The sequence below is a fragment of the Lepidochelys olivacea genome (genome assembly GCF_965140295.1).
Source record: "Lepidochelys olivacea isolate rLepOli2 genome assembly, chromosome: 23".
In the NCBI taxonomy this organism is placed as follows: domain Eukaryota; kingdom Metazoa; phylum Chordata; order Testudines; family Cheloniidae; genus Lepidochelys; species Lepidochelys olivacea.
This window is the reverse complement of record NC_140433.1, coordinates 3283488-3304079: the sequence shown is the minus strand read 5'-3', so window position 1 is coordinate 3304079 and position 20592 is coordinate 3283488. Positions and strand designations below refer to the sequence as shown.

General features: G+C 50.7%; 1 protein-coding gene across 4 annotated transcripts in view; it reads right to left on the bottom strand.

The window, feature by feature from the left end:
• Positions 1–20592, bottom strand: part of PAK4 (p21 (RAC1) activated kinase 4) — an 89655-nt gene that overhangs the window by 16458 nt on the left and 52605 nt on the right. For all 4 annotated transcript variants that reach the window (XM_084612768.1, XM_084612770.1, XM_084612769.1 and 1 more), the window contains exon 2: positions 11473–11696. In XM_084612768.1, coding sequence (XP_084468894.1) covers positions 11473–11676 — 204 coding nt within the window. In that variant the 5' untranslated portion in view covers positions 11677–11696. The remainder of the gene's footprint in view (positions 1–11472; positions 11697–20592) is intronic.

The window sequence follows — 20592 nt, the reverse complement described above, 5'->3', positions numbered from 1 at the left end:
GAAGGTTTTGAGGCCAGAGCGTGCAAGTCACTGCATACGTTTCCCTTCCTGCCCCCAGTCAGCATGGGCTGGCCAGGCCCCTCCCCCAGCACCGGAGGCATCGGACACCCCAAGACTTTATTAACCAGGTTAGAAGCTGCGTACAAGAACGGCAGCAGTAGAAACTGATAATACTGAGAGGGAGTTTGCTGAGGCAGGAGCAGGCGTGATCGAAGCAAGAGTGGGGATGTGGGAAGGAATGCTTGGTCCTAGCTAGGGGGTGGCACACTCCTTGGCTTCTCTCTCTCGCTCTCTCAAATACTCATCAGGGCACTGTCCAGGCGTTAATGAGTTAAATCCTAAAGAAAGCTGCGATTGTAGGAGAACAGTCCTTTCAGGCCTCAGCTGAGATCAGGGGCCCTTTGTGCATGTGGTCACACAGTCCCTGCCCCGAACAGCTCACAATCTAACTCAGTCTAGTTGGGGTTGGTCCTGCTTTGAGCAGGGGGTTGGACTCGATGACCTCCTGAGGTCCCTTCCAACCCTGAGATGCTATGATTCTATGATGGAACATGGGTGGAAGAAAAACACACTCCTTTTTCTAGATTAGGAACTGAGGCACAGAGCAATGAAGAGGCTTGCCCAAGGGCACCCGGGGAACAGAACACCGGTGTCCTGACTTTTAACTACTTCCTCCTCCTCAATCCAGGAATATTTGAGTGTCCAATCACCGACCTTGCTCTAGCCACTCCCCGAGGACTTCCTTCCCTTGTGAATCTAGAGATCTGTAAGACCAGAGTCCTACACCCTGAGGTTCCTGCACAGCGGCTGACTCAGGTTGCCATGATCCTTTGGTCTCCAGAAAAGTAAGAAGGTGCCACCTCAAATCAGGAGGCTCAAAAGAAAATTGAGACTATTTGTAGACTGTACAGTCTTTTCTTGTATGTGTCCTGGCTGTACCTGCCTCTGCTATGGTGCGGAAACGGCGGCAAAGCAAAGGGAGAGGTTATAAGTTCTAGTCACCCAGACCACATCCCCAGGACCCCAGTCAAGTGGTTATATAGCCTTGGAATCCAAAAAGCACTTAAGGAACGGATCAGCGTGATGGGAGTCATGTCCTGCGAAGATGCCTGCTCCCTCCTTCTGCCTTCACTGCACACTGCTGCAGTCCTCTTCATGGCTCTCACAGGCAGCTCCTGCCTGCCCTCTCTCTGAACCGCAGCCCTGCTTTCAGCAACTGTATGTGTGTGGGGGAGGAGGGGGGGTGGTGAGAGAGAGAGATTGGGGGGGGTGATTGACAGCACTGGGTAATTTACGAGGGCAGTGTCACACACGGAATGACAACAGGGTTTATTTTTAAGCATCTATTGCAGAGCAGTGCGGCAACCCACCTCCCGTCCCCCACCACACCATCGCCATCACCCCCAGAGCACCGCAGGCCATCCTCAAAGCTGCTCCCCAGCAAGATCAATACACGGGAGTTTGCTCCAAGCCTCTGCCTGCACAGCACACAGATTTATACTGTGTCGCGTCTTTCATGCAGAGCGCATGGTTGCCTAGTGGCTGACATGCAAGCCTCCAGCCAGAGCAGCTGAATCTCATCCAAGCAACCCCAGCCGCATAAGTTTGAGTCCCACGCTGCCAGGGAAAGCGGTTTTGGATACAGATGAAAGATGAAACTGCTCCTCAAGAGTCCGCGGGCCTAGGAAGACTCTTTCACCACAGCAAAGAGATTTGACTAAGAGGGCAGCCAAGCTAGGGCTGTGCTCTGAAGAGATGGACCCAGTCTTGTAGAGCGCTGGGGGAACGGAGGTGAAAGGTTCAGAGGAGGTCCCTGGCAATGAAGAACAGAGTTGAGTCCGACCAAATGCCTGGCCCTTTGCCCCATCTCAAGTAGGCCTTCCCTGGCCAACCTCAAAACGGCTGAACAAGTTCTCAATAGCTACATTCTTCTCCGCCTGCACCAATACCTTCTGCTCAAAGGCCCTGTGGGGAAGAGACCCATTATTTGTCTGGCCCAGCAGGCCAGGCATTTATGGTGTTGTATATGAAGGATTACCATTGCCGTCAAGCAGCCAACAGCATCAATACTTGAGAACACTGGAAGACAGTGCTCAAAAAAGATGCGGGCACTCATGTCGGGGCAGCAGCTGCTGTCATGTTTCATGCCCGTCAGCAGTCTCTGTGGGGACGTCGCAATACCAAGCTAAGGACCTACAGAACTGCACACAGTTATGCCAACTCTATCGCATGGCCATGACCCGTGGGCACTGAGGAAAGCCAAGGAATGCTGGATTGATTGTCTCTCCACAGTAAGTGCCAGGACAAGATTAGCAATGGGGATACCCACAGCCAAACCCAGCAACACCACTTGTTCAGTTTCAGCAGCTCCCTTGGTTCGAACAGACCAGGACGGAAGAGGACGAATTCCTGAGAGCGTTTACGGAGGAATGCCGCCACAGGACCAGCGATTACGCAAACCCCAAAAGCTTCGGCAGCTTGAGAAGTCTCCCAAAGAAGGACAAACTGACAGACAGGCTGCCTTAAGGTCCTACTTGGAGATCGAACCAGAGGGCCGCTTGATTTGCAATGAGACTACTATGGCCCTCTGGGACTTGCCATGATGATGAATCCTAATACCGTCAGCTAAATTAGACTTGGAGGACAAGGTGGATAATTGGACGAGCTCCTGGGGTGATACTGTGGCCAAAAGGGATGTAGAAAGAGAGGACTCTCAAATAGGGAAGTTACTGTATTTGGCAGTGGTGCGACAGCTGCTGGAAGGTGTATTCAGGGATCCACAGTTCAAGAAGGACATTCATAAACTACGGAGGGCCAGAGAGCGACCAGAATGATTCAAGGATTGGAAAACCGGCCTTGTAGTGAGACTCTAGGATCTCAATCTAGTTAGCTTAACAAAGAGAAGGGTAAAGAATGACTTGATCACAGTCTACACATACCTACACAAGGGAGACGAAAAATGGATAATCATAGAATATCAGGGTTGGTGGGGTCTTCAATCTTGCAGACAAAGGTCTAATAAGATCCAGTGCCTAGGAATTGAAGCAAGACAAATCCAGGCCAAAAATAAGGTGCATGTTTTTTTAACAAAGAGAGTAATTAACCATTGGAACAACTTACCAGGGCTTGTGGTGGACTCTCCATCATGGCTGTTTTCCTAAGAGGTCTGCTCCAGTTCAAACATGAATTATTTGGGGCAGGTCTCTGGCTTGGGTTGCACAGGAGGTCAAGACAAGTTGATCTCAGCCTCCCTCTGGGCCTATAGTCTATGACTGAACTGCAAACGTCAGCAGGAGTCTCTTGACTCTCTACTTACAGGAGTAAGCAGCCAGTGCACCTCCAATGAAATCAAGGTGTTACTATCAATTGACACCAGTTTAAGCCAAAGGGGAATCAGAGATAACAGGCCTCCAAGAGATTTCAAATAAAGATGGAGAATGAGGCAGGGGATGAGTACAGGGAAACTGATCCACACGTGCTACAGAGAAGGCTCTCCCATACCCCAGCAGGGAGACTACGCGGAGGGGCAGAGAGGGGACTTTATGAACTCCCAAGGATGGCAATTTCCCACCAGATCCTACGTCGAAGGGAAGTTGGGGGGATCTCAGAGGATGGGAGTAAGGTGGTTGCTTCGTACATGAAGACAGGCAACAGATGCCAGAGATAGTCAGCAATTGGCCACTACATCAGAGCCAGCCTCACCACATCCCATGCGGCAATGGAGCAGTTTGAACTCAGCCAGCAAACAATACCCAAGTGTATTTATCAACAAACTCATAAGCTACCCCGAATCCAACTCTTCAGCTCCTACAAATCCACCCAGCGTCCCCACACGGGCAGGCTCTCCCTCCCCACACGGGAGAGATGGCTCGACGCAAATCATCAAATGCATTCCAAGCCCCTTCACACCTAACCCAGAAGTTCAGAGGAAACCCAAAGGCCCAGCTGAATGAGAGTCAAACACTGTGTGACCCTCTGCTCTGCAAATACAATGCAGCCAGCTTTCAGCCAGCCACCCTGTGGATGGAAGAACCAGAGATTACGCAGAAAGTACTGGGATCTGGACTCCCAAGACCTGACCCACTTCTGCCACTGACTCGCGAGTTTCCAAGTCGAAACTGGTGTAACCCTGGGCACGTCACTGCCCCCCAGCCTCGTTAAGAGGATGCACGCTCCCCTAAGCCAGCAGAGGAGAGGTAAGGGCATAATGCCAGCACAAGAATGCAGCAGGGCGCAGGGGAAGAACTAGAAAGGAGGCAGAAAAATAGAATTTGGAGCCAAGCGTAAGCAGGCGGAGTTCCCATGCTGCTCCAAACAGAGTGTGCACGAAGACACCCCGCTCCAAACTCAGCCCCTCTGGGGAGTTTGCCTTGATCTTTAACAATAAAGGCAAACTCCCTGAAGGTCTGCTGTTCCAAGGGTTTTCTCTGCCAGACTCCCACATTCCTGACCTTAGTTCCCTCTGTCTCAGAGAGGGACACACCAACCCACTGATATCCTAGGCCGGCGCTAACAAGACCCCGGCATCTTCATGAAGTGTTTAGCACCTGACATTAAGGTGACCTGGCAGAAGAGCCCTGGCATTCCTAGGCAGGGTCCTAAAACATGCCACCTCACCATGTTATACTGGGCTACAAGCAAGAGAAAAATCAAACAATCCCCTACCTTGCCCTGCCACCACTCTCAAAAGTCATACGGTGGCCCAAATCCCACAAAGCTTTGTGGGTGCAAAGGATTGTGGGACATGGTGGGTCTCACAGGAGAAGTTTTTGGCTAATTTGTTGGTCACAGACTTAAAAGTTGCAAATCCCAGCCCTATCAGGGAATACGGCAGCAGCATATCCAGGGGTCAGACCGCAGGAATAGAAACAGGAGAGCTGAATTCTAGTGCTGGCTCTGCCACTGACCCACTGCACGGCCTTAGTCAAGTCACTGCCCCCCCGTGCCTCGGTTTCCCCATTACTTGGAAACGGGAATACTAACTGCTCGCCATGTGTGCGTCTCAAGGGTCTTACGTCCTCCTTTCCCAAACAAGTAGCTTGCGGTAACAACAGATCAATAGCGGGCATTGCTGCTAGTAGCCCCCTCTGCTGCTGGGCTCCAATAAGTACATCTTGGTCACAAGTCAGTAGCAGTAATTGGATGACACCTTCCAGGATAAAGGATCCCAAGCGCTCTAGGAACAGCATGTGCCTCACCCACCACTGAAATGCAGCCACCCTGGGGTGGGAGAACGGCATAACACTGCCCAAACATTCCGTCTAAGAGCCATTTCGTGCCTGGCCCAGTCGAGGCCTGGCCCCTGACGGGGCTCTATGACAATACAAATAATACATTCAAAAAGCTCTACATTTATTCCAAGCCACTGGGGTCAGCACCAAGCCAGAGGGAGGAGCTCCACCTACTACTACACTCCCACAGGTCGCTTCGGGGAACGTGCCCCCTCAAACACTGTTGCCACTTGCTGCAATCCCCAGGTTCAGCCTCCTTGGAGGTCTCCCATCCACGTGCTGCTGGCCCAGCAGGCCTTTGCTTAGCATGTGAGATCGGAGCCGGACATGACAGAGCTGCACCAGACAAACTAGGGGAAAGCACTGATTGATGGTGGCCTTCCCTGGTCTGCGGTAGCAGAACAAGAGGCTGCAGAGAAGATCTCAGCAGGGACAGATTCACAGCACTCCCCCAGTCCACAGAGCCACCAAGGTATGGCAGCCATGCCCACCACTTTCCATGCGGCTCTTCATTGCTCTGGGAAGAAGCCCAGGGTGCTATGAAAAACACTCTTCCTGCATGGTAACTGGCAATTTTCTCTGCAAAAATTACAAGGTGGAGCAGTCTCTACGACCCGAAAAAAACCAGGGCTGTTTCCTCTTCCGTCTCGACGGGGTTTTATTTTTAGCTCAGTCTGCAGCGTATGCAGGAGGGCAGAGCTTTCATGCCTGCAGCCCACAAAACAAAAACCATCCCCAGCCTGGTGCAGGAGAAAGGGGACGGGGTGGGGAGGACCCAACGATGTCAGATAAAAATCAGGCTGATCAAAGGGTTCTGCAGAGACATCAGGAAGGAGGGTCTCCATCAGGCGGCTCAAGAGAAGAGTTTGCAGCAATTAGGGATTTCGGGCCTCTGTGAAAGGGCCGTAATTGTCAAACAGCATTGAGCACCTCCCCGGTGTCATGTAAACGGACCGGCACCCACAGCCACTGCCCACCCTCCCGCACAGCGCTCCCACGGGCTTGTGGGAACGGAGCTCCGGGACACACAGGTCCATAGGTCGTCTCTTGCTTTCCCCTTCCAAACCCCTGCGCTGACTGGCACCAGTTTCGGTGCCGGTTGATGGCCCTGTTCAAAACTCGCACCCAGAGCGGCTGGTACTTGGAGGTTGCCCGACTTAGGTCTCTCATCTGCTGGGGCTGCTTAATACGCTCCCATTGAGCGACGCTGTCCACGCAGTTACAGAGAAGGGGTAGCCCCCAGCTACATTCTTAGCAGAGAGCGGGCCACTTTCCTTGATTTAAGCGGCGGGCTAGCAGGGCAGGAATCACAGACGACCTTCCACGTCAGAGCCGCTGAACCGGGGACAAAGAGATCATGTTCCAGTGCTATTGAGGGGGTGGGATCCCTGCTAACCCATGGGAGGAGGGGGGAAGAGGGCCCCCTGTTAAGCGGAGAAGGGATTTCAGTGAAAGGCAGGCTCCCGCAACTCCCTTTTTCCACCCAGTCATGTTAAATGAAGGGGCGGAGGTGAATATCTTCGCTTCGGCCACAAAATTAGCTCAGCTCAACCTGTTTGTGTCTTATAATCCCTGCTTTTTCTTCCCCTGTTGCCACAGCAACTCACGCAGGGCGAACACCAATCCCGCTCAGGATTCCCCTGCTGCTGAGCTCAGCAGATCAGAGCAGGTGGAAGACGGTGGTGCACAGCCAGAACCAAATTAGTACTGCTCGGTGTGGAAGGGGATCAAGTAATTCCCCAGTCCAAGCAATTCTCCCTCCACCCCTTGCTGCAATTGATTCCCCTAGGGAGTGTGACTCCCCTCCCTCCCTCCTCTCGGTCACACCCCCAGCTCCGCAGTTCCCCGTGCTGGCTGAGCCAGTGCTGCAAGCATCCGGTTGAGCGTCCGTGGAAAGAGATCCCGCTTGCCCTTCGGGTTCTGGTTTGCCGGCACGGATTCCGTACGGATCCTCCCCAGCAGGGAGAGTCGCCAGCCCTACCTTAGGCCTCGCCCCGTGACACCTTGGCAAGGGATTACACGAGACCTTGCTTCACAGGCTGTCTCCACAGGCCTGACCCCGCCATGTGCTGAGCAACCTGCCCTCATGGGGAGGTTAGCAGGAGAGGCGGGCCCTGAAAGCTACTGGCAAGCAGCGACAGCGATGCAAATCCATCACCCCAGCGGTCCCAGCACTGAGACCACAGCCAGTCATCCTGACCAAGACCTCTCTCATTGTTTCCTTGTGCTCCCCTGTCTCTGGCCTTAGACTGTAAGCTCCTCGGGGTAGGCACTGTCCTTTGGCTCCGTCTGCACAGTGCCGAGGAGCTCTGTGACTGGGGCCCGTAGGTGCTACGGTAACTCAAAGCAGCAGCAGGATTCCGCTCGGGGGCCGCGGGACGGCCACTGCTGAATGCGGGCGCTGCAATTCCTGCGCGTGGTCTGTGGCTCAGCCGAAGCACTTTGCGGATTGATAGGATGGAAGTGGGCTCATTGCGACTCTGCCTCACGCAGGCACAGAGTCCTACGAGCAAGGTGAGAACAAGCGTCCGTTTTCAGCCCTTCAGACGGAGCCAGCGCTGCGAGGCCAAGGGCTGTTCGTAAAGCCGCTCGAGCACAAGACTTCAAGAGCGTTCGGAGCAGTTTCACCACAGCATTATTAACGGCTGCTTCGTGGTTTAAAGTGGACGAGCCGAGGGAGCAAGGCTGGCCGGCCCTGCAGGAATGCAAGCTTAAGAACATAAGAACGGCCAGACTGGGTCAGACCGAAGGTCCATCTAGCCCAGTCTCCTGTCTTCCGACAGTGGCCAGTGCCAGGTGCCCCAGAGGGCATAAACAGAAGAGGGAATCACCAAGCGATCCATCCCGTCGCCCATTCCCAGCTTCTGGCAAACAGAGGCGAGGGACACCATCCCTGCCCAGCCTGGCTAATAGCCGCTGATGGACCTATCCTCCATGGACTCATCTAGTTCTTTTTAGCTTCAAAACTTCTGCTGCTACTACACTGAATTGTTTACCACAGAAGGATGCTGGTGTCCAAAAGATCAAAATGCCGGAGCGCTCAGGCAGGTCGGGATGGGGGCAGAAGGGACACAGGTTGGACGAGTGGCTGTAACCTCCCCCTTCTGGAGGAACAGCACTGGCTTCCGAAAGAGAAAGGTATCACTGGAAATGGAGTCTGTACCTCTTTATGTGCTAACAAGCACAGAGAGTTTTACAGGCATCCCCTGGGTCAAGTATATGGACAGCAACTCACCCAAGGGTGGCATGCGAGGTCTCTGCCAAGAGCCAGTTGTCATAGCCATTGCCAAGGGTGTATACAAAGAATATTCCAAAAGTAGTAGTTTACTGCAAGCTATGTTCTTGGAGCCTTGGTGTTAAAGGGGAGGGTTCAGGCAGGGGAGAGTAGACAATTCTCTCTCTCTGGCTAGTCTTTGTCTTTCTCACAATGTAAGTCTATTTTCATATTAAGCCACCAGCTAATCTAAATTGCTAAATCCACAAGAGACAGCAGAATCTAGAGGAAGGAACACAGCAGGACAGTGCCTGGTTTATGAAGGAAGATCAAAGGACTGGTTTGATATATCTGGGATTGCAAAGAGACCCACAGAATCCTTCCCCGAAGAGACAAGCTGACAGCATAGCTTGTGTCATGGAAAAGGGATCACAGCCTGTCTGGAAAACACTCGTGAGCAATACTTCATTAGACAGGAGAGTACCTTGTTAAGTACGTCTAGGCTCTAGAATGCATGTTACGGTTTTAGTTTATCGGAAAACATTTGTTTCCTATCCTTCTACTTGAGATCATTTGAATCTCTAGACTTTCTTAAATAAACTTTTATGTGTTGTCGCTATAACCTAAGTGCTGCGAGCTCTCTCACGCTCAGGGCAGGTGGTAGCAAGGTGCCTCCCACTGCTGGGTACCTACCGGAAGCGTCACATTTAATACCATTAACACTCCTTCATTCATCTAGGCCTAATCTGCAAGGTGCCAAGCACTTTCTATTCCCATTGATTTAACGACTGATCCCAGCAATTGCCTCCAGTTTTAAAACAGTTCTACTTCCAAGCACCGTCCAAGTGAGGGCTGCTCCTGGGAAGATCGCAAATCAGCACACAAACTGCTTCAGAGAAAACCTGAAGGCTGGGTCCCGAGTGGCGCTGGACTTTGAGCTACCATGTCATCTCAAAGCAACGCAAGGTAGCTCCTGCAAGTGTCCAGCATGTGGTCTTCTGAGTAAGGACTTTTTGGAAGTAGTGAGAACTTCAGTCTACAGTGCTTACCTGGCCCCCATATCTGAGCCCCTCACAATCTCTAACGTTTATCCTCAACACCCTGCTAGGAAGGAATCTGCAAAGATCCCCCTTTTACATGTGTGAAACCAAGGCACAGAGAGATCTCACAGGACAGCTGTGGAGGAGCAGAAATTGAACCCAGGTCTCTCTCAGCCCAGCTAGTGCTCTCACCACAAGACTCTCTGTCCTCCTAGCTGGAGCTGGATTCCGTTGAGGCGGGACATTGACATCTGTTGAACTCCCTAGTCCTTGCTTCGACTCCCGCTCCCCTCAAACATCACACTCTCTGCAACTTGCTGCTGAAGGGAAGGCGCAAAACATGGCATAAAAACCAGTCTGGCCATCTGTAATGAATATATGCAGAGGGCTGTTTAAACATAGCCAAGAAGAGCATGAAATGACAGGCCTGTCTTTACCGGCAACCTCCCTCATTGCCGGAACTCGGCACTTTTTAACCTACATATCTAAAGTGCTTTAAAAAGGTGAGTCTGCCTACCTCCCCCGTTTTGTTTTTTTTTAAAACCTCCTCCCTGTAATTGAGGGACAGATCTTTAAGTGATTAGTTCAAGGTCACGTGGCAAGTCAGTAGCAGAGCTGGGACTCGACTTCGCTCCCCAACGCCCAGTCCTGCTCTACGGCTACTAGCCAACAATGGCCCCTATCCCCCGCCATTCCCACTCACCCCCAACTACCCATCCCATCATTAGTGATTGAACTGGTAGCACATTCAGTTCCATACGCCACAGGAAATCCTCTTCGGTGACATTTAAGGCTCTCGATCAGTCTTCTCCAGTGTACCTTTGGGAACTTCTAATTCCCCACTCATAGGTTTGAGATGCAAGCTCAGTCATTGCAAGACTTCTGTATACTCCCGGAAATTGACGGATTCAAGGTTACCAAGCTTTTGCCATCCCTCCCACACACACACACACACCTCGGAGTCTTAGATGTAGCTATTTCTGGTTTCCAGGCTGGCCTTTAAATGGCTTGCTTCCCGTGCCTTACCCAGTTCAATAGGTTTCCTTTTTTATGAGCATTCATGTGCCCAGGGGAGACAGTGCACGAAAACACGCAGCAAAAGACTAGCGGACCCAAATACTAGAGCCTTTGTGCCCCTGCCCTAGCAGGCAAGTTCGTCCCGCTCAGGGCTAATGCTCCATGTAGACACATTCACCTGGAGAGGTTTAGAAAGAATTAATTAGGGTTAGCGTGGAAGCAGCAGCGATTTCCAGATCCTGGGTCTTCCTGACTCAAGCAAATGGACAAGCCACAGTCAAAGTTTAAAGGACAGGAATGATGGAAAAGACAAACACTGGGAAAGGGGAAATGAGTGGGATGCAAGAGGGGTAAATGCCGTTTAATACTTGTGTTTCCCTTCACACATTTTTAAACTCGCCATTGAACCAGGAGGACCAGGGGGCCCAGGGAAGGGAATACAGAGCCTTTGGCCCTAATAGCTTAAATCCACCCACGTTGGGGACCACCGATGGCTCTCGGTAACTAGCAAGAGGCAATTTGGTGGCAGTTTGTTCTGTTCCTAGTAAGAAGACAGGGCATCATGCACATAAAGATGCTGTTGAAACCTGCACCCTCGCTGGCAGCCTGAGGAGAGAGGTGGAGAAACACTGAATGGGCTGTGGAGAACAAGTTGCCATGTTACTTGGCCAAACTGGCACCCCAAAAATGTAAAAGAGGAGAACAAATTGCCCCTGGCCAAGCTTTTCTTCTCCTTCAGGGCTGCCAACATGGCACTTCTTGAAGCTACGAGTGCAGGTGCCTGGGTCCTGTAGAGGTGTTATTTCTGTGCTACAAGTATGAACCCCTAGATATGGATGCCCCTTGACAGACCATTGATCTGTTAGGGAAAGGAGGGACTATAGGGTCTCTCAACCTGGCCTCATTCACTAGAACTCCCTTTGCTCTTGCAGAAACCAGACCCCGCATGAAGGTTCACCAGGCCACCTACCTTTTGTGAGCCATGTTGAATAGCCGTGATGAACACGGGATCCACCAGTGGCTTGGGTCTCTTTGCCGACTCCTCGATGATGCCCTGCCATTGCCTTGGCAGACCAGTGAACTTCTGCTCTTGTTGGTCATACCCAGTGTGGACCCGGTGCTCAAAGTTTGAGGGAGCAGAGATCTCAACGCGTTTCTTCTTCTTGCTGAACATGGTGAGGTTGGCTAAAAGACCTGAGACGGGAATGAAAAATAAATGTCAAGGAGGAAGGGGAGCACTTACCACCATGGAACTGCCTAAGAATCACGGGAGGCTACAAAAATCAAGCTCCTTCATATAACAGAAGGTGACCGTATGGTAGAACACTCAGATCACCCATCAGGGACCACATGGCAAGCTAAATACAATCAGACAGGATTTAGAATTATGTCACCGCATAGCACCTCGATACCTTTTCACCAACTCCCTTTCCAGACAGGGATGCTCTTCTACAACAGACCAGAGATGGTGATTTGCACCTCTCTCACATCCTCCGCCAGAACCATCACAAAGCATTTGAGTATCAAGCCTCAAGAGGCTATTAAATACTATCCCCAGAGAGGCACATTGAGGCACCCAGAGACCTGAACTGACGTGCCCAAGTTTACACAGAGGTCAGTGGCAGACCTGGGACAACAACCCAGATCTCCTGACTCCCACTGCCCCTATTATGTATGGACAGATTAGAAAGGGTGCGGGGGGAGTTAATATAGCCTAAACTGATTTTTAGTGCTTGGGAAAGGAGTTTGATTGGTGGCTAAGTTATAAGAACTTAGGACTGTCAATCAGGTAGAGAACTGATTTAGGTCAGTGCCCCACCATACTCTTGTGAGGTGTAAGGGTGGCTCAGTCAATTCTTGGCCTCTTTGCGGAGATGGCCAACAAGAGGTGGTCAATTTGCACCAGCTCTGGGGGAGGTCTGAGATGGAGCTGCATGTCCACTACGAACTGGGCTGAGACTCGCCAACTCACTGCACACAGGTCCAAGTGTTCTCAGATAGGAAACAACTTTTAGTCACTACAGTCATGGGCTGGATTTGAATTGGTAACTCAGAAGCAACAGGCTCTCGCTCACTACCAATGCCTGGAGCTAGTCCCGCATTCATTTAAAAAGACCGAGTGGTGGAGTGTTAGTCAGTCTCCAATTTTGCTGCTGTGTTTGCAACAATCTAGCTACGGAACTACCCCATTGCCACGTCTGCCAGAACGGATGCATAGAAATACATTTCCAGAAGTTATTTAGCTATTTTGCGTGCCCACCTTGAGATACTGTCCGAATTTGAGGGGGCAGGGACTAAGGGCTTCTGACAAAAAACAGGCTCCTTTAAAGGAGTCCCCCAACTTGAGCAGTCAAAAATCAGTCACTTTTGAACACATAAGGCATAAAAGTTTCCTTAGATTGTAAGCTCTTTGGGGCAAGAACTGGCTGTGTTGTGTTTGTACAGAGCCGAGCACAAGAGAGCAAACAAAACAACCCTTGACAGGGGAGAGGAGTAAGTTTCCATGCACAGAGCTCCCCCTGCTAGACAGATCTATAAATCTGGTTTGCACAAGTGTTAGAGACAATTATGGGATTGGTCCTCATGCTCCTTCCGAGGCTTGGAGGAAATATCTAATTGGGCTCCACCCCAGTGATGAGCTGGCAAAAGCTGAAGAACTGGTTCCTTCTGTTGCTCCGGACCTTCGGCGGCTCTGAAGGACCCGCCACCAAAGTGCTGCCGAAGACCCGGAGCGCCGCCGGGTGAGTAAAAATTAAAAAGGGATTCTCTCCACAGCTGAAAGCTCAGGCGGGCCCGACAGGCCGGAGTTTGCCCACCTCTTTAACAATTGGTTCTAAACCGGCTTCAAAATTTAACAACCGGTTCGCGCGAACTGGCTCCAGCTCACCACTGCTCCACCCCGTGTAATAAGTCAGAATAAGTGGGACAAACCAGCTAAAATTCACCCACATGGCTCATGGCCTTAGAGACAGTCTCATCTCCCTCCCCTATACGCTCTCCCCCACACCCTTACCCAAAAAGTTCAATGTCTCAGTGCTCACGTGGACACCAGAAACAAACAGCCAGGACTTCATCCCCATCCATAGCACTCGGTCAGCCAGCGAGAAGAAATGGAGAAGAGCCGCACCCACTGAGCCAACGCAGCCATGCTGTGCAGATGGCATGTATGTTCATGACAGATGGGCCAGCATGGCCCGAGCATGCTCCTGCTTCATGAACGAGACACATCTCAGCAGCCTGAAGGGTTCTGCTCTGACAGAGATGCCTGCTGCATGCACAAGACAGATGATGATGATGATAATGAACGGGAAATGCCCAGGAGAAATCCAACCCTTCTGTGCTACGTCTGTCCTGCCAAAGCTCAGAAGGAGACATTTACGAGACAGAGCAGTGCACATTGGCAACATGGAGCTTTTCAGGGCTCCTGGCCACTCACGTGTACCCCTGTACCAGCTCATACTGAAGGAACAGTGTGAAATCTCTCACCTTGATCCTAACCTGGCTACCTCTTCCACCTTTGGGTTCGCTCATGTGCCATTCCTGGTCAGAACAATATTCCTGTCCATGTGTCTTTCCATCTTCAAACCCCCTCACTTTCCGATGGCCTTTCCCCAGATGACCTCATCTCTACAGCCACCTGCTTCTCTTTCTTGTCCCGGGTGTCCAGTTTAAAAATCTGGTTTTCCAAAGCTTTATGCCAAGCATGTTTTGCATCATCTTCGTTAGTTTCCCCTCAAACTCTCTCACTTCCTTCCTATGTCAGCTTAATTTGGAGGCAGATCCTGGAAACCCCCCTCACGTGTCCTCAACGTGGCTACGTTTTTACAGGCTCACTCTTTCCGGGGAGGGAACATATCTATTTCTGTTAAGTCCCACACACACACACACACACACATACACGCTTCTGGCACTAATAAGAACAGCTGTGCAGACGTTTAAAGGTCACCTCGTTGTACAGTGACACACTGAATCTCCACCTCAATTGTTCTGCTTTGCTGACATGTCACAGCTCATTCCTTCCTCATGGGTTGGTTGGTTTGTTTAACCAGTTCTCCACCTAAGGCTCATCACAGCTTAAGACAATTTCCCTTCCTGTTTCCTCCAAGCTGCCCAGTACCAGCTGTCCCGAGAGACCACGCCAAACCAGTTTTGATTCAGGAGTGGTTCTAAACAAGTCGGAAGTCTCTGGGAGGCAAATGAGCACAGACACCGTATAGGACAAGGGAGGAGCCAATAACTTGTTTTGTCTGATACACTGAACAAACAGCACACAAGTCACGGGCAGCAATGATCATTCTCCCCTGCCACCCACAGGGGAGAGAGACGTCACCTAACCCAGGAGAGGACAGATGGTTTTTGGGTTACTATGGGGCTGGGACAGCCCCTTTGCTCTTCACATGTCCGTAACGTCCAGCTCTGTTGAGCCTCTAGATGCTACTGCAACACACAGACACCATCTCCTAGGTTTAAATTCTACTCCTGCTTCTTACCATGGGATCTTCCAGGTGGTCTAAATCAGGGGTTCTCAACCTTTCCAGACTGGACCCCTTCAGGAGTTGGGTTTGTCTAGCATACCCCAACTTTCACCTCACTTAAAGACGACTTGCTTACAAAATCAGACATAATACAGAAGTGTCACAGACACACTGTTACTGACAAATGGCCGACTCTCTCATTTTTACCACGTAATTATAACAGATTGGAATATAAATATTGTACTGACATTTCAGTGGATAGTATATAGAGCTGAACAAACAAGTCATTGTCTGTATGAAATTTTAGTGTGTACTGTCTTCACTAATGCTTTTTACGTAGCCCGTAGTAAAGCCAGGCAAATATCTAGATGCGTTGATGAACCCCCCAGAAGACCTCTGTGTACCCCCAGGGGTACGTGTACCCCCAGTTGAGAACCACTGATCTAAATAAAGGCCTTGTGCCCTTTTTATGCTTATTTATGAGGTACAAAGGCAGCCTGATGGCTCGTTTTTATATCCCATCCATAATACCTATGTTGACCCCATCTCAATCTTCTGCATTTATCCTCACAACACCCCCCTTGAGGTAGGACAGTGCTATCATCAGAGGAGTAACTGAGGCAGAGAGAGACTTGGGGCTAGTCTGTTAGCTCGCAGCAAGCTGGGCTGTATATCTAGCCTGCCATGCATTAAGTGTTCACACAGACCCTGCTGCCGGGCACTAAGAGCTCTGTAATGTGCTTTGATCTACCCCGCCTTGAAATGGGAGCAGGTCTCCCTAGCTAACAGCCTCACCACTGGATTCCCAACACATTAGAAATCCAGGTCCCGTCTACCCAAAATGTCAACCCCTTCGCAGGCCAGCTTTAAAGAAGTCACTTCGCCTCTCATTTATTTGCTTACCCATCTGCAGAATAGGGATAATTCTCCTCTATGTTGGACATCTTAGGAAGCCAAAGTCTGTCTTGTTTGTAAGGAACTTTGAGACCCGCAAATGGAAAGTCCTAGAGATGGGCGAAGCGCTGCCGTCTGAGGATTCAGAATTCTGATGTATGGTCACTCAGGTGGTGCACTGGACCAGCAATTACACCAAGACCTTTCTAATTACATCTGTCTCCAGTACCAGATGCCATTTGCCTTGTGACAGAAAGTCTCAAGCAGCCCTGAATCAACTGGGAAACAGAACCAAACCCAACAGTAAAAGAAAAAACAGCCAGGGCAATCCCAGAGAGCCAGCTAGCGCGCGCTCTCTCTCTCTCACACACACACAGAGCAACCTGAGCACCTAGAAAACTCGAGTCAGCGCTGATATGGCAGGATACAAAATCTGGCCCGTTTCACCTCATAATTTTCTGCTTAAAAATAAGCATTTTTAATTAATGGGAACCAGCTGCCATATGCAGCTCCACTGTCTAATGTAAAACTAATTGATGTTCCAAAGGGAAAAAGAAATCATTTATTTTTACATAATTAAGCTAGCTCCAGTGAATAGTCCTGAAGTGACAGCCCCAGAGAATGGAGGCCTTTATCTAGAAAGCTGGTGCACCGCAAGAGACACAGCAAGCTTCCTCCACCCAACCCTGAACTGGAGGGACCTCTGCCAGGGGTGACTGGGGAGTTCAGGGTCACCCATCCAACTCAGGGCTCAGCTTCATCGCCAACTCTGGCATGGGAGGCTTTGCAAGGACCGCGCGTGTGATTGCTTTCTAGGGTTGGTTTGCAGCGAGTGTTGACCTTAACTCAGCTTCCGTCCACATGCAGATAACCCTTCACTCGCCCACAGTAGTGCTGTTAACTTGGGTTGGCTGGCCTGAAGCCGTATAAGCTACAGCTCGAGTGGGCACAGCCTGGCAGCTGCTAAACAGCCACTCTGCAAGCTCCACTTGAGTGCTGTTAGTCCTCCAAGGCCTGCCCACTATCCTCCCACCATGGGCCCAGAAGGAACCCACCAGTTCTCCCACAGCATACTGCAGGAGAATTCATGGTCCTGCAGCGCTAGGAATCATGGGATGGATGTGCCCTCAGATATATTAGGGCTTGTTACTGGGTTCCCTTTGCAATTGTACCAACCCACTGCGAGATCTTGGGCCAGTCACTTCCCCGTTTCCACATGGGAAGCAGAATCCCAAGGCTGCCAGCTCTGGATGTGCACAGAGAAGACCAGTCGTGTTCTAGAGCCCTGAGATCTCAAAGGCACAGGATAAATATATTCCCAGTCAAAGTGATCCTATGTTTTCGTCCTTCATTTACTCTCCGCTTCCCATATTAAATAACTTGTACTTGTGTTGTTATTCTTCCAACAGAACACCTGGGTTTGGATCCCCGACCTGAAGGCATTTTGCCTTACTTGCTTGCCAGTTGTCCCTGATTTTGGATTAATATTTAAATTTAGAACTAGGAAGAAAATAAAACCATTAAAATGAAGTTCTAGCAACTGCAAGGAGAAGAGCACACAGGCAAGCTGCTTTGGAACGTGAATCTAAATCTGGCAGTGACCTAACAGGCAATCTCTTGCTTGTAACTTCACAGAGCTGTCCTCCTCTCTCAGGCACTGCTTAGAGTAGAGATCAGAGAGCATGATCTCTCCTGCCCGTGGGAGAGAGTCTAGCCTTCAGCTTGCTGAGGACAGATAGCTGGGAAGAGAGCCCAGGAGCACGGAGATGCATGATCTCTAGTGGCTGGAACGAGAGAGACTGGAGTCAGCAATTGTGGGTTCTATTTCTTGCTCTGCCACTATGTGGCTTCAGGTAAACCACTGCCCCACTCTGCCTCGGTTTCCCTACTTGTAAAAAGGTGATAATCAGCCCCACTCACAAGAACATGGATGAAAGGTGCTAGAGAGAAAGGCAAAAGGATTCCTGGGACTTGGGCCATGAGGCACCTTATATTTAGAGTGAAACTAAATATCTCAAACATTTTAAAGTGCCAATGTTTAGAAGCTAATCAAGCAATTGAAGAATAATCCCTTTATGGCTTTAATCATTTCCCAAGAGGAACCAACTTTAGAATACAGACTCTTTCTCCCCGCCATCCCATTTGCCCCTTTTCTGGCTTCCAAGCAGCTAAGTAAAAAGGACTAGAAGGAAGCAGGGCTATACCCCATTCCAGGGCAGCAGCAGGTTCACACCTTCCTTGTGCAAACTGCAGGGTCAGGACAGAGTTGCTCACCAGCACCAATTTCTAATCCCATCCATCTTGGAAGATGCACGTGCTGCCTCAGTGCAGGGGACTGGACTAGATGACCTACTGAGGTCCCTTCCCATCCTACAGGTCTATGATTTCTGTAAACGCTGAGCCCGATCCTGCTCCCATTGAAACCTGTCCAAGTTTTCCCCCCCCCACTTGAGCAGAAACAGAATTGGGCTTTCCCTGTGCAGTTATCTGCTACACAGTAAATTAAGATAGAGGCCACTAACAGCAGCGCCTGGCAAATTACTTCTTGGGCACTCTAGACTATTGCCCAGCACCACAAATGATGTAGAACAATGAGGCTGGATTTTTCTCCCCAGGCTACCTCTCAGGTCAGACTGCCTGAAGGCCTTTTGTCAATTTCCGGATAGCTAGGTACATTCTGATCAGACTAACATCAGCCCCAATCCAACATTCCAGAAGCCTGAAACCGACCCCCCTCTCGGAAGCCCTGTAAACCCAGCCCACAGTGCATCAACTAGGAGCAGAAGAGACCAATTCTACAGGTCGGGGGGAGGGGGTGTTTCGTCTCTATGGTCTACTCAATCCTCAGCCTCTAACAAGGGCGGACAAGGGGATGTCATTAGCATCAAGCGTGGGTATTGTTCATGATATGGATACCTGCCCGATGGGAATCGGTCCGAGCCTCAGCAGCTCATTGGCCACCGCCAGATAGCTCCCCACTGTTTCACTACTGACCTGGATTAGAACCAGTGGCCTAGAGATGAAAGGCTCTATGGGTATGTCTACATGGCTCTGTGGACCCATATCTGTGGGACCTGGGCATGCGGACTTGGTATTTTTAAGCCCATACTCGAGCATCCACACTGCATTGTAAATCTAGGTTTATAACTGCTGGAGCCAGGTCTTACCACAGGGCTAACGGGTCCCTACTGAACCACACAGACCTTCCGTGGCTTGAGCTGCGTCCACGCTGCGAAGTGATAGGGTTTGGACCAGAGTCTCAGCAGGGCTTGTGTGTAGACCCCTTCCTCCCTGGATGGGGCCTGGGACCCGAGTGCTTGCTGACTCAAGTCAGACAGATGTATGTGTGTGTGTGGACAATATGGGGGTGGGGCTCAAACCCGAGTCTGAGCCCGGGTTTCCAATGCACTGTAGCACACCTGGGAAATTGAGTTTGATACCAACCGAAAATGCACATGTTCTGAAAGCGGAAGGATGCTAGCACCACATTGTTACCACCTGGCTCCGAGAGGGGCAGGTACTCTGTACCAGAATTCACAAAAGCATTATGCTTAAGCCGCCTTCTTCCCACAACTCTCCTCCTGACTGCTTAGAGAACAGAGAAGATCTCAGCCACATGTAGACAGGAGCAGGAATCCCTCTGTTACTAGCCATGGGAGTTCACCCAAGATCAAGCTGACGTCTGGGAAAGCTGGTGTTCAGGACAGTCACTTCGCATTAAAGAGATGGAGAGGCATCTCCCAATGTCACAAGAAAATGTGTCCCAAATTCAAAAAGCAGAAAAGGGTCTTCAGCACTGGATATTCAGAGTGCATCCTCCCTAGCTAATCTTTGGAAAACACAACCCGCTTCTCACTCCAGGCTGTGCCAGGCAGATGGTCTGCGGTATGCATGAACGATCAGACCGTGACACTGACATGGTCAGAAACAACAGCCTCCTGAGCCCAGATAGAGCATACAGAGTCTTCTCTGCCCTGTCCTGTTCGACCTTTCAGCCCTGGCAGAACAACAAGAGAAGGCTTAGACTCTGAGGATCTTTCCCAAAGGCTATGCTGCATGTTGCTCCTTCAACATAGTCTGTCTTTTAATGCTTCTACAAGAGAATCCACCAGAGCCCTGGCTGTCATCTCCCTGCACTCTAGAACTACCCACTAAAACACACGAAGACTTGACCCTCAAGAAACCTCCTCATCAAGTGGGAGTCAAGGAGAGCCACCAAAAATAAATCACAGAACTCGACACCACGTTCAATATATGCCAAGTAACACGACTGCCGCGGGAACCCGCCACCCTGCGATGGCTCTGAGGCACTGCAATTCAGTCCGAGCCACTACCTACCCCCCGGCCCCAAATGGCTACTGACGTCCAGGGGTTCCCCTAGAACAAGCCATTCCCTCCTGCAGGCTGTGGATGTTTCCACATCACTAGGCCATTTGCTCGGTGCTCCTCACGCTGCACTTGGGTGGCGGGGCCCCTCTGCCTGGGACCCAGGGGAGAGCCGAAGAAGATCAGTGGGCTCTGCAGTAGCTACAGGCACTGCAGGAGCAAGACAAAGAAAGGAGATATTCTTCGGGATTAAAACCAGAGCATGGCATTGCTCCTTTGTGACAGGAACAACTTCAGGCAGCACTGCCTAATGTTTTCACAGCCCGAGTCCAAGCCTGCCAAGATCTGGTGACATTTCGACACCTGTCCTCCTTAACCCTCCAACTGGCACACGG